The following is a 13360-nucleotide window of genomic DNA, read 5'->3' as shown; positions in this document are numbered from 1 at the left end:
TCGCCCAAAAATCTATCTATGCCGGCAGGCGTGCAATTAACTTTGTTTAACGGTTTGAATAAAAGGTTTTGAATACCCGGTTCACTTCCGTCATAGTATGCAGAGTTGTCCTGAATGCAACTGCTACCCCCTGCTTAACGAATAACTGAAGTCAGTAACCTGCCTGGACGTTTGGCTTCGCTGTAACGTCTCGCCACCAACAGGGCCTCTATAAACCTCTGTGCTCTCTCAGCATGTGTCCTGAATCTGTCTAAAGCTGCCTAAATCTGCCCTAAAGTGGCAGACTGGGGGCAAATCGCCTGTATCTGCTCCAGTCGATGCAAGGTGTCCTCACTGTTTTTTTATATCTTGTTGTATGGTTTTAAGAATGCCTTGCTCAGTGGACATTGCAATTCCCCCAGATATAAGCCTTAAAGGCTTCCCACAATACAACACAGGAAGAGACAGACCCTACATTAGTCTAAAAAAATAGTTTGACATGTGGCTCCTAGATTAGTCTCGATAGCCGAAGTCCAGTAGCGCCTGAGATTTGAATCTCCAGCTGGTGCAAGGTCTTGGGAGGTGGGGGGGGGGGGGTTTGGATGGGCGCATCCAACCGGAGTGATATCTGGACCAGGAAGCGATCAGAATATGTTCTGGGCAATATTTTCACACAAGTGATGGCATGAAGTAGCACGTCAGAAATCTGCCATTAAATAAATATGGGAGTGGGAGTCATGAGCGTAGGAGTAGAAGGAATATGCAGGGTGAGTCGGATGAAGGGACCTCCACACATCCACATTTGTCATACTGTTATTCACCAGTTGCGCTAATCTCGTGAGCATCCTACTACATCGGCTGGACCTGTCCAAGTCAATGTTGAAGATATTATTCAAATCTCCACCCCACAGTACGGGTGCAAGGGGCTATCTAGCTGGCAAGGCTGTAATTTATGCGTACAACATTGGGTCATCCACATTGGTGCCATATACATTCAATAGGATCATCTCTCTCCCCACCAGCATACCATACGGCATAACATACCGCCCCAGGGGATCCACACAGGCCTTCCTATGCATGTATTGTACAGAGTTGTGAAGCACAATCACTCCCCTACACTGGGTGGAGTATGTGGTGTAGAATCTTTCTTCCCCAGTTTTTGGCAAACCCTTCACAACCCACAGCTACTGCATGGGTTTCCTACAAGAACAAGTGGTGGATCTTATGATGTTGCACATAGTGCTTTAGCTTCCGCATTTTAATAGGCACCCCCAACCCTCACACATTCCAGCTTAAACATCGAAGTTCACCCATCACTGCCATTCCAAGCACTGGTCATCCCCAAATATGTGGACGTCGACCTAGCTCGCTCCCAACTGCTCTGTATCAACTGCTTTCGTAATAGTGCATTCAAAGCAAGCTAATTTTGAAACCCCAACTACTACTGCACCCCAACTTAATCCCCCACCCCCAATCGAGAGGATGCATCCCCCATAGAACTCAACCCTGTTAACTCTGCAACCTTGCATGGGGAGCCAGGCGCACAGGCAGCAACCCGGGCTCTTTCCAAACCTTTGAAAAAAACATTGCATTAAACAGAAATATTTCTCCTTCGTAACAGTAAAAGAACATGACAGGCCAATGGCCCATTATCTAAGGAAGGTGATGCTGAGTCCACCGCTCCACAGTGATAGCATAACGCAAAATCCATTGAAGCCCCTAGAGGTGAGCGACAAAAACCAGGCACATCAAACAAGCCAGATTGAGAAGAATCCCTATCCATCAGAGCGTTCATCTAGGAATTTCAAGGCTTCCTCTGGGAGTGTAAACAAGTATGTCTTGCTTCCACTCTGAATACACAACTTGGCGCAGTACAGCATTGCTTATTGCATGCCCTGCTCAGTCTATTTTACAGTCGTAAACGACTTCCTTTACTACTGCACCGCCACTGAAAAGTAAGGGTATATATGTAGCTCGTTAGAGCCCATGAAGAGCATCCCTTTTTCCCTTGATGGAATCCCTGTAATGGTAATTTGGCAAGTGGGCTATTATGGGACAGGGCGGTGCCCCAGGTTTGGGTTTAGGCGCCAGTGATCAGTGAGCACGTTCCTCTGCAAACTGAGGTGACAGTTTAGGGGATTCTAGCTGTGTTAGGAGAGGGTTTCACAAAGTCCTCCATGGATCCATTCAAATTGTCCTCTGGAACCCAGGTGATCCGGATGTTACGACACTGTCTGGATTCGAGATGGTCATTTTTCCTACTGACCACCTTTACCTGCTTTGCCAATCAGGAGAAATCTGCCCTCAGCGTTGACCTATTCCACGGTGCTCACCCTTGTCTCTGCCTCAGTTATGCGTAAGTCTGTTTTCTCCATGCGAGTCTTCATGGAGCTAATAATTCCATTCATGTCGTCTAGCTTATTGTGGATGGCTGAGAACCCCTCCTGCATGTAGGCCATCATACGCTGTGTTCCTGTGTGCACTTCCTGACCGGTTTTCTTTTGTGGTGATGCCTGCTGCCTTTGGGGTAGCCTTAGCAAAGATATTGATGGAGCTCTGCTTCCTCACCGGCCCCTTATTCTGTCTCTCCAGACTTCTTATCTGCAGCAGCTAATACACCTTCCAGGGGGAGGTCTCCACCACAGTGCCCAGAGGGTGGGGAAGGACAGTCTAGGTATAGAAGCGCAGGTCGTTTTTGAGCACAATATTATTGGAGGATAACCACATAGCAAAGTCACATTGGGCCACCTCTTGACAGTGAGCGTGGGAGAGGAGGGGGTTGGAACTAAAAGGTGATCCAGAATCCACACTGCACCTCTCCATGTGAGCGGGTAGCAGTTCACCAACACAGCAGCAGGGATGTCCTGTATTGAATCAGCGCAGCATAAAGCTTGTCGGAAGAATGCAAACAATCCCATAACTCGCAGCCACTTTTCAATGTACATCAATAGCACTCACTCAGATTTGGACCGACATGGGCTCAGAGCCTGGTAGCCGCAGTGGACACCAAGGTGAAGATTAATTGTGTGGTGCCCAACAGCTGGGGTTATAGACTTAAATCGTACTTTGTTTCAGTGGCTGCATCAGCCTTGCTTGCATGCCTGCAGACTGTTATGTTTTTGTTGGATTCTGTGAGCCGTCCGTGTTAAGTTATCATGGAACCTCTGAGATCCATTTGAGTGCTGTTCTGGGTAAATTCAGGTTCTCAATAATTCTGTGGTGCCGCAGAGTGTAATACCTCCCAGGCTGAGGGCTCAATGCAGAAATGGCCACCATGGCACTCAGGTCCTGACCCCCCTCTTCCCCCAGGACAACGCCTACTTATTGATTGTCCGCAATGGCCTCGCTGACAGTGCCTGCTTCCAATCACTGCCACTGGGGTCCCGCCACTTCAGTGGACTAAACCCACAGCCCCCCCTCACCGTTGCTGTGTCTCGGAGCGCTGCACACACCATAACTGTCACAACGTGGACCTCCAACGCGCTCTGGCCCTCTTCCAGTAATGGCACCCTGACAGCTGTCCCCACCATCTGATTCGTGCAGCGCCACAGGGAAGCACGGCTCCAGTCAGCTCCAGTAGTGCCACTGGCGACAATCCGCGTAGGCACACATCTTCTCTGTGGGCACGACAACTACAGCCTCAGGGGCTGGATGGGGCCATGAAGAGAGCCTGGGTTGCAGGAGCTCAAATATCAAGTTGCCATCTTATTACGCATGCAACAGCGCCTCCCAGGAGAACCTTATTGACTTGTGTTTTCCACAGGATCTAAATGCGATAGTCGGGTACACCGTTCATTGTGGGATTTCATGGTTTGTTAAGCTAGTTAGTGACTTTTATTTTAAGGTGGTGTGTGAAATTTGGTCAAAGAAATACTTGTGTATGCCTGTTATCAGTTCGGTAAAGATACCACAACTTGTGTAAGACTAGAATTTCACAAAATCTAATTGTCTTTGCAGTTTTAATTAGTAAGGTTTTGTGTTTTAAGAATTCCCCTCTATACTGGTCACAAAGGTGCCGCAAATTAAATAATTGTGGGTTAGAATGTTCCTAGTGCATTAATCCCCTAGATAGTAACTAATAAGGATATCGATATTAATAAGGTTAAACAACCTCAGAAGTATTGGAGGAGTAAATAAACAAAGATGGAGTTCTACGTTGCTTTGGAGAATGTTTTCCTGACTCATCACTATTGCTTTGACAATGCAATGAAAGCAAATGCACAATATGAAGAATACCCTTTGGGCAGACACCACAAACTTAATTTTATCTACATTATCCACTTTCTTTCTGATGCTTCCCAGGTGCGTTTGTTCAGAACCTGTGAACCCCAGCAATGACACTTTACTGATGTGGCAGAAAACCAATACCTCAATTGAAGATGTGACATGGAGTAACCTCACAGTTTCTGTAAGCATTAATCTCCAGCAAAAACATTTGAAAACTTTTGAAATGTATTAATGTCATTCATCCTATTATGTTATATACAAGTTGTGTGTGTGACTGTGTGTATAGTCTCTTTCTATGTGCCAGCTGATCTTTGAAAATCTTTCATCCACCAGCGGGTGCAGTGATGCTCTGTGATGCCTCCCATTTGCGCCATGGACACCATATCGGGAAAGATGTTCCCCCATAACTTGTTATTTTTTTTTTCCTCACATTCAACATATTCTGAAGACCATCTCTTAAGAGGATTGATTTAGCTGCCCTATACCTGCCGTACTCTTACGTCCCGTCCCCTTTCCTTCATACTGCATGGGCGTCCCTTCCAAGGAACGGATGACGGAACCTTTTTCCCCAGAAAACCTCCCCAGGGAGGATGTGCTGCTCTGACTCCGCCCTCTGGCGCCACACCCAAGTCCCTTTTTCCGTGTCGACGGGAACGGGCCAAATTCACCAGCGCTCCAGGTTTGGCTTTGGCCATGTAATTCCATGTGCGGATACTTCTTTGTATGTTTTGTTTTTATCTTTTAGGTACTCAGTCCTCGGGCGTCGCGCTCCTCCCCGGCACATGTCGACTTCCACAGGGTTCAGCAGGTCCATCCTGCAGCGGGCTGTTCCCAGCTTCAGACCCCCACACCCTCTGCCTACGTTGCCTTGGCCCAGACCACGGTTGGCATGCTTGTACAGCATGTGGCTCGCTGTCCTCGAAAGCGCTGAACAGACTAGCCAGGTGGAGCGAGTTCTTCCAGAAGTCTCCTCCAGAGGACCTTAAGATCTTTGTGAAACAACGAGTCAATCCCACGGTAGGGCCGTTCTCCAGCATGGGGCCTGGCATGGAGTCACACGCTCATGAATATTCCCCGTCAGGCTGGGAATCCTCGGTAAAGAAAAAATCAGTTTGTTTCGTTTCTGAACGGTCTTGCTCCTAATAACCAATCACTGTTCTCTGAGTCATACTGCCCCCAGCCAATGACTGCCCTCTACCTAAGCCCCTCCTCTGGCAGCCATCTTCAGATTTTTACTGCACGTTCAAGTGTTGGGAGTCCTTGTGCTATAGCTCTCGAGCTTTTACTGCGTTTTGCGATTTTTCAAAGAGTGAAACCTTTTATTCGGTCCATCTAGCCTCAAGCTCCACCGTTTCTACTTCTGATCAACAGGGACCCGTTTAGGCTTTTTCTACACCCCTCAAGGGTGAAGTTTCCGTCGGGTCCCGTGTCATGATGCCTACCCCCAGGCATCCGGACCAAGTCCATCAGCCCCTGAGCAGGCATCTAGACATTTAGTAAAACCTCAGCAGCCCCGGCTAGGGGCTATCTGGGTTCAGTCCTGGCGCCTTAGGTGCCAGGCTCATAGTATGAATCGGTCCTGGCGCCTAACGCGCCAGGCTCATAGTCATTACTTACCTCAGGCAGACCATGCTGCAAATGACTCCAATCCAACATGAAGCCTGAAAGGGACTATTTTTCTACAGGGACTATTTTTTCTTGGGTGTGGTTCTAGGGACGATTTACCTGGGACTACTTTTGAGGCTATTTAAACCACACCCGACCAGCAACACACGCTTCGCGTTATTCTGCCTCCAGCAGCTTAACACCGTGCCTGCATCCAGTCTGCTGCCACGCCCGCCTTGAATCCGGAGCTCCTAAAACAGAGGAAAGAAAGGGACGAACTTATTTCCACACCTGATTCTGGATCCATCTTGTCTCCGGACCTGTAAAGAACATCATTTCTGCACGCGCCGCACCTACAGCTGCAGCGCCGCGCCATACTCGCCAGTCTTCACAGCATCCTTCGGGTCAGCGCTGCCTCCATCATTTCTTCGGCACCTAGGAGACCAAAGAAAACCACAAGGTGAGCCGAGGGAACCAACAAATATAATTCTTACCACCATAGATTTACCTGATTTACCACCGGAGGCATCCTTTTGTGACTCTCCATATTTTCACGTGCCGCATCTGTAAAGAGAGACAAAACACGTTTTCCTCGTGCAACATTTACCGGACAGCGCCGGGTAATACAGACTCTTACCTGAGCGCCACCAGCTGCCACAAGAGCATCTTTTCACGAGCCAGCTGCAAGACAACAAAGGAAGGGGGGAACAAGAGTGCACATCGGACATATTGAACTCTATGAACTTAATACTTACTGGTCCTCACCAGGAACCTCCTAGTCAATACTCTCCGGAACTCTCCCGAGCCTTCAAACCAGTGAAGTAACTGGAATCGATGCAAGGATGGAGAGCTCATCTTTCAAGAATATAAGGTGAGATTGCTGTGAGGGCATTTCGGAGGTGATTAGTTGGGGAGGACCGTGGGGGTGCCATCACTTGAATCCACAAGTGGCTAAATCCATCCCTCCACTTGCGGGAGAATATTTCTACGGGTTAAGCAGACAAGATTAGGAGAGCAGATCCAGTCAGTCATAGCTGCACTACCCATCACGTGGGTGGAGACCGCAGCTGTCCGGGTCCGACCGACGCCCCTGTGGGAGCTAGGTGAGCGTAACATCCCGCTTCTTGGAGGATTCCAGAAGATTCTTTGAAGCATACCCCACGTGGACATGGCCCAGGAAAAAGGGAGCACGACACCCGGATCCAAGCTGTTCAGGAGCTGCCCTGGATGCAGATTGCAGAATGTCTTCAAGGAGGACAAGCATTCTAGATGCCTCTACTGCATTCACGAAGAACGCACGTGGAGAAGGACTGTGTGTTTTGCAAGAACTTGTCGGAACGGACCATGAAGGATCGGCGGATCCGCCTCACCAACTGGCTGGAGGGGGAAGAGCCCAGCAGCAGGTGAGAAGATGTCCGAGCGGTCTCTTAAGACCTTTGAGGGCGCCCGGTGACAGGGGCCCAACAAAAGACAAAGCACCGCGGGCACCAGGAGCGCCGAACGGTCAGGCTCCTCGGCTGCCAGGCAGGGCGCACTTTCACCGATGCCATCAACCACGAGCCAACGCTCTGGCTCAGGGAAAAGTAAGTCGGAGAACCTGGGTAAACTTAGGGAGAAGTACCAGTCCATCCCGATGGAGACAGCCCCCCCTCCCAAGGTGAAGGCCTTGAGCGTGTCCAAAGTCGTCAAGGCTTTGATTCACCCGGCTAAGGCCTCTATCGAGAGTCGTGGCGGCCCTGGCGAAGTCTGTGCAGACTACCCCAGTGGAGGCGACCTCGGGGCCCAGAGTTTCCCTGCCACCGTGGAGGGAATCCTCTTTTTAGCCCATCGATAAGACCCCCATGAAAACCCCGGTGGAAAAAGAGGGTGGGGGGGCAGGTGGCCATCATGGACACGGATACAGCCTCTGAAGAGGAGTTGGCTGAAGTTGTGAAGATCCTGGACAGGAGGTCCGATCAAGTCCGGTCCCACGAAAGGGATCCCGACGAGGCGGACGAAGAAAGCGACAGTGAGGCCGACGAGGTTCCCGTGGAGGTGGAGGATTCCACTCCCCAACTGTCGCGCCTTTCGCAGCCGGTGCCTGGGCCACAGGACAGCTCAGGAGCAATCTTGATGGCTATCCAGGCCTTGTGCACAGAGATGAGGACAAGGTTGCCCTTACCCGGAGCGGAGCCTGGACCGTCGGGACGTCCTCCAAGCAAGCGGAGGAGAACTCATCCCCCACCGCCATTCCAGCCTACGCGGCCCTCAAAGCCTTCATCTCCTTCCCCGGATCCGAGGGATGACACGGGAACAGAGACCGCTACGATGGGGACGGATGTGGTGACATGATGGGCCTTCCACCCGACCCCCCACGGGCTTCCCTGCCCGACGGAATTGGCTCCTTCCATGCCATGATCGCCAGGGCATCCGAGCGCTTTCAGCTCTGCCCGGTGGAACGGAAGAAGGAAGGTTTCCTCTATCAATGGCGTGAGGCTAAGAGGAAGAGGGTCCTCTCGGTCCCTTTGCTTGACGAAATCTGGGACGAGGGGCTGGAGCTCCTGAAGAACCCGTCCACGACCCCTGCCAAGATAGACCGGTACGAGAAGTACGGTTCCCGGATTCCACCCCCATGTGACTTAGGGTGCAGCCGAACCCGGATTCGGTCGTCTAGGCGGCGGCCAAGATGAAAGCGGCGGGGGCGACGGCTTCAACTTCGACCTCCCTGCCAGACGGCGAAGGGAATAAATTGGATACCATGGGACAAGACGACATGTCGGCGGTGACGACTATTAAAGCGGCCAACGCCTTCGCGATTGTGGTCCACTACGACAGGGAGCTGTGGTGTAAGATCGCTCCTCTGCTGGACTTCCTCCCGGATGACAAGAGGGCTGAGGCCCTGGAGATGCTGCAGGAAGGCGAGGTGGCGTCGGACCACGCCATAACGGTGGCCACGGACATTGCTGACACTGGCTTCCACCAGATGGGCAACAGTGTTTACCTTCGCCGGCGTGGTTGGCTCAAGGCAACCGATTTCCACCAGGACATGCAAACCAGAGTTTTGGACATGCCTTTCGACGGAAACAACCTGTTTGGCAAGACAGTGGATGAGTCACTTCAGGCCATCAAGGCTGATACGGAAACGGCGCAGGCCTTGGGAGTTTTGCAACAAAGACGGCCGCCCTTTCGGAACTCCGGAGGCAAGCAAGGTGCCTCCAAAGGATTTGGCGGCGGCTCCTCAATGTACCGCCAGGCGGCCTGCTCCTCATTGCAGGAGGCCTACAGAGGACGCGGCAAGTCAGGAGGATCTCGTCGTCAAGGAGGCAAGTCCACTACCAAGCAGGACTGAACCGGCCGTAGCGTCTGGCCCCCACCTGAGCACCCCGGTGGGAGGTCGGCTGGTGAAGTTGGTCAGCGTGTGGGCGTCCATCTCCAATGACCAATGGGTGCTGGATTCCCTGGCCCTCTGGCACACTTGAGTTTCTAAAAAAAAAAAAAGTGCCCCCGCATTCCTCCCGTGGCCAGGAAGGAAAACCGTGTCCCTCAACTGCTGCTAGAAGTAAGGGTGATGCTGAAGAAAGGAGCCATCGAGCTCTTCCCAAAGAGGCTCTAGGGCGCTGGAGTGTACTCGCGATACTTCTACGTAAGGAGGAAGACCGGCGGCTGGCAACCAATCCTGGACCTTCGTCGCTTAAACAAGCACATCAAGTCCCAAAAGTTCTTGGTGGTCACTCTCTGTAACGCTCACCTGATTCTCGCAGAGGCGCCGGTCTTGACTGGGCGACTACCGTATCTTCAAAGGTGATGTGTAGCACCCGGTTGGCTCTTTGGGCTGGACCTCTGTGCACTGTATGCCTGACGTGTAGAGTAAGATGTCTGCAGATAGAAAATATGGGGTTAATGAACTGGGGTTATTTGGTGTGTCCCTATCTCTTTCCTCTTCCCCTCTCCTGTAGACCCCCAAAGGTTAACGCTCTCACCTTAGGTACGTGAATGCCGAGCTCTCCATCTGCCTCGGGGCAGAGTGCTGTAACCAGTTTCTTCACTGGATAGGTAGCGCAGGCCTCTTGACTTCAGAGGACTGCTGTCCGTCGTTTACTGCACGAACGGTAAGTTTCGAGTCATTCAAATGTCTTTAAAGTCTTTAGTAATGATGTCTCTTGTTTTGCAGGGTTCCGGCGATGGCGGATGACGGGCTGAAGTGAGTTGAAGATGGAGCCCGTGTGATGAATAGAAGCGCCTGGAAGCACGTAAGTAAGCGCTTGTTGCCTGCTTCACGATGCGCTCTGTCTTTTTATTTTGCAGATACGAGTTCGGAGCGGCTGCAGGGTGCCGGAATACCCACTGGATTAGATGTGGAAAGTAGTAATGGCACGTGAGTATTAAAGTTCCCCAATGTCTTTAAACGCACCTTGTTTTGTCTTTCAGATGCGGGATGCAGCGCCGAAGGTCTCCGGAGCGTGCAAAGAGTTGGTAAGCTTTTGTCTTTCAGATGCCGGAATGCAGTGTGAAGACCTCCGGAGCGCACAAAGAGTAGGTAAGCCTTTGCCTTTCAGATGCCGGAATGCTAACCTGTTCTTTCTTGTCTTTATAGGTGTTGCTGAAGACTGGATTCAGGATGGTAAGCCTTTTTCCTTAGGCCCAGGACCGGATGCAGAAGACACGATGAGCGTCCTGCTGCAGAGGTTGCAGAATAACGCAAAGCAAGATTCATCCACCGGGTGTGGTTTAAATAGCCTCCTGTAGTGCTTAGGTGTCTCCTTCCACAGCCACGCCTAGGTAAGAAAAGAGTTCCTGGTAAGAAAAGAGTTCCTGCCTTCCAGAAGAGTTCCAGTGTTCTGAATCTAGGGAGTGGCTCCAGCCCCACCCAACAGGAAAAGTAGTTCCAAACAGAAGAGGATCAGAGGCTCAACTGGCAGGCAAGTAAGCAGCATGGTCTGCTGCAGGTAAGTCCACCCAAGCATTATGAGCCCGGCGCTTCCAGCGCTGGGACTGGGCATATTTATGAGCCTGGTGCCACTGGCGCCAGGACTGGGTCCAAAAGGTCCCAATTGGGACTGGTTGGCACTCGTAACCTGGGTTATGGATCTGCTTCCAAGGGAGTTGGGAAAACCCTGACCTTTTGGAAGCAGAGATCATGACACTCTCCAGCACGTGCTGGTACAGCTGGAGGAGGGTGACTTCCTATCGTTGCTGTACTTGGAGGATGCCTACTTCCACATCCCCATTCTAAAAGGACATGGAAAGTTCCTCAGATTCGTAGTCCGAGGACGGCACTACCAGTTCAAGGCCCTCCCCCTTCGGATTGAAGTCGGCGCCCAGGGTAAGTGCCTAGCACCAGTAGCAGCGCCGCTGCGCCTGCAGGAGATCGAAGTATACCCCTACCTGGACGATTGGCTCATCCGAGCAAGGATAAGAGAACTTGCCATCGGACACAGCGAAAACCATCCAGCTGCTCACGGATCTGGGATTTTCCATGAACTATGCGAAATCCCACTTGGTCCTGTCACAAGTCGCACTGTGTTAGGGAGAATTCTCTGTAAGGCTAATTTCCCAAACCTAGTGAGTCCCCCAGCAGCTTTGCTGGATTTTTGGGCTTTATTTTTGTCTCCTGCTAAGAGATTCTTTTGCTCCCACTCTTAGACATGATTTGAGGTGTTCCTTTCACTTTCCATGTGTTTTATGGGCTATGGGTTCGTTTACTCCATAGGCTCTCGTTTTTTTTTTTATGTGGGTTACACAGCACCCTCCGTGCTGTAACCCAGGGGTGTCGTAGCGACCCCCCCAACATAGACTCCATACCCTGGGACTGACTACTGTCTCCCAGGGCATGTACAGTCGCCATTGGCTTTACTAGTCCCAAATTATGAACAGAAACCAGTACAAACCATCATATTGTGGACCTACTGGTCGGGGCAATTAGATTGCCCCGGGGTCTGTTGTTCGAGGGAGCACGTCTCCGTCCCCCCTGAGTTTTAGCTGGTGGCAGTGGATACTACTTTATATATTCGACTGCAAATGTATCTCTATGGGATTTTCCCATTGTTCGAGGCTACCAACTTTAATTATTTAATTCTTATAGCCTCGAACATACCGCCAGTTTATTCATTTAATATTAATTCACCGGTTGGTATTTTTTGCCAGAACTAGATTCTAAAATGGCGCTCGTGTTCTCTTCTGTGACTCCAACCCTAGTCGAGCCCTTTGTTCCACTTTTTGGCGGGCTTCTCCATAGAAGCCTCCAAAAGTGGTGCCACTCTGTCTGGGTACCACAGGGGGTAGGGGAGGGGGTTTAGGCACCCTGGACTGAGTTACCTTGGTAATTCAAGTCGCACTCTCATGTGATTGGCCCAAGTGGTGAGCCGGCCGGCTCACCACTTAGCATGTTTTATTGACAGCTAGGCTGTGCTGCATAAAAGCAGGGCTTTAGGGACTGGAACTTCAGAAGTCGCCACAGGACCTAAGAATCCGAGGAGGGAGAAGCTGAGCCGACATGCAACGACGACAGCACCGCTGGAGCCCTGCTGAACCGTCTCACCACTTTTCCCGACGACAGAGGAGATCTCCAGTTCGGAGAGTCTTCTTCCTTTGACTGATGGGGATAACCAGTTTCGCCTTCTTTTCACCTTCCTGGAGCATCTCGTGGCCGCCTTGCCCGTGCCAAGCATCACAGCAACCGGAATACCACGTTTTACCACTACCGCGAAGAGAAGGGTAGTGCCTTTTAACCGGAGAACTCCACGGCTGGCTTCTTCCCTGGCAGTGCAACGACCTTCATCTTTCCTCCACGGCGAAACCTCTTCTTCCTCTGGACGAAACACCGACTTGCACCTGCTGCCAGGAACAACTGCCCCCACTGGAGCTTCCTTCACACTTAAGGTACTGTGTCCCGCCTGGCTTCCCTTGCGACAGATCGTTCGGGGTGACAGTAAAGCCTCGACTTTCTAACCTGGGCTGGTCTGGGACAACCTAGCTAACTTTTCCTGACTTTAATTTCATCCTTTTTGTGCAAACTATCTACAAAGACTGTTTGGGCATAAACCCACTGGTGAACCTGGACCCCTTCTGCTTGCTCTCTCCTCCAAGAGTGGGCCTTGCAATTGACTGCCTTGCTCTCCAGTAGAACTCTGCCCATCCTGCCTTACTGTGGTTCTTTGAGAAAGTATTGAAACGTGTGTGCTTCCTTAACTCTGCCTTTTTCCCTCCCTTTCTTTACAACTTATTAGAGTGTCATCTTATGTTAAGCGCTCACCTCTGTCTGAAAATAAGTGGCGTTTCTCACTAAGACTTGTCTATTAAGTGAATAGGGTTGTGTGTGTGTGTGTGTATATATATATATATATATATATATATATATATATATATATATATATATATATATATATATATATATATGTGACTGTGCTGAAATTACTTACCTATTTTTTTGCTAGTGTGATTTACAAGTGTGTTTTTAAATAATTATATAATTTTTCACCAAAGCTCTGGTCAATGTTTGTACTACTGTGTCTCTGTACCTATTGTGTATACTCTGCATACTGCCTAAATCTTCTTGAGGGAAGTCTGACTG

At 50.5% G+C, this 13360-nt stretch overlaps 1 protein-coding gene across 5 annotated transcripts in view; it reads left to right on the top strand.

Moving 5' to 3' along the window:
- The window catches only part of SLC4A7 (solute carrier family 4 member 7), a 1353206-nt gene that overhangs the window by 766724 nt on the left and 573122 nt on the right, over positions 1–13360 (top strand). For all 5 annotated transcript variants that reach the window (XM_069648779.1, XM_069648778.1, XM_069648775.1 and 2 more), the window contains one exon: positions 4282–4387. In XM_069648779.1, the coding sequence (XP_069504880.1) occupies positions 4282–4387 (106 nt within the window). The remainder of the gene's footprint in view (positions 1–4281; positions 4388–13360) is intronic.

Source organism: Ambystoma mexicanum, chromosome 2q, assembly GCF_040938575.1.
Source record: "Ambystoma mexicanum isolate Mex_15411 chromosome 2q, UKY_AmexF1_1, whole genome shotgun sequence".
NCBI classification, from domain to species: Eukaryota; Metazoa; Chordata; class Amphibia; order Caudata; family Ambystomatidae; genus Ambystoma; species Ambystoma mexicanum.
The sequence above is the reverse complement of the archived record's forward strand: the minus strand, read 5'-3'. Positions and strand labels throughout refer to the sequence as shown.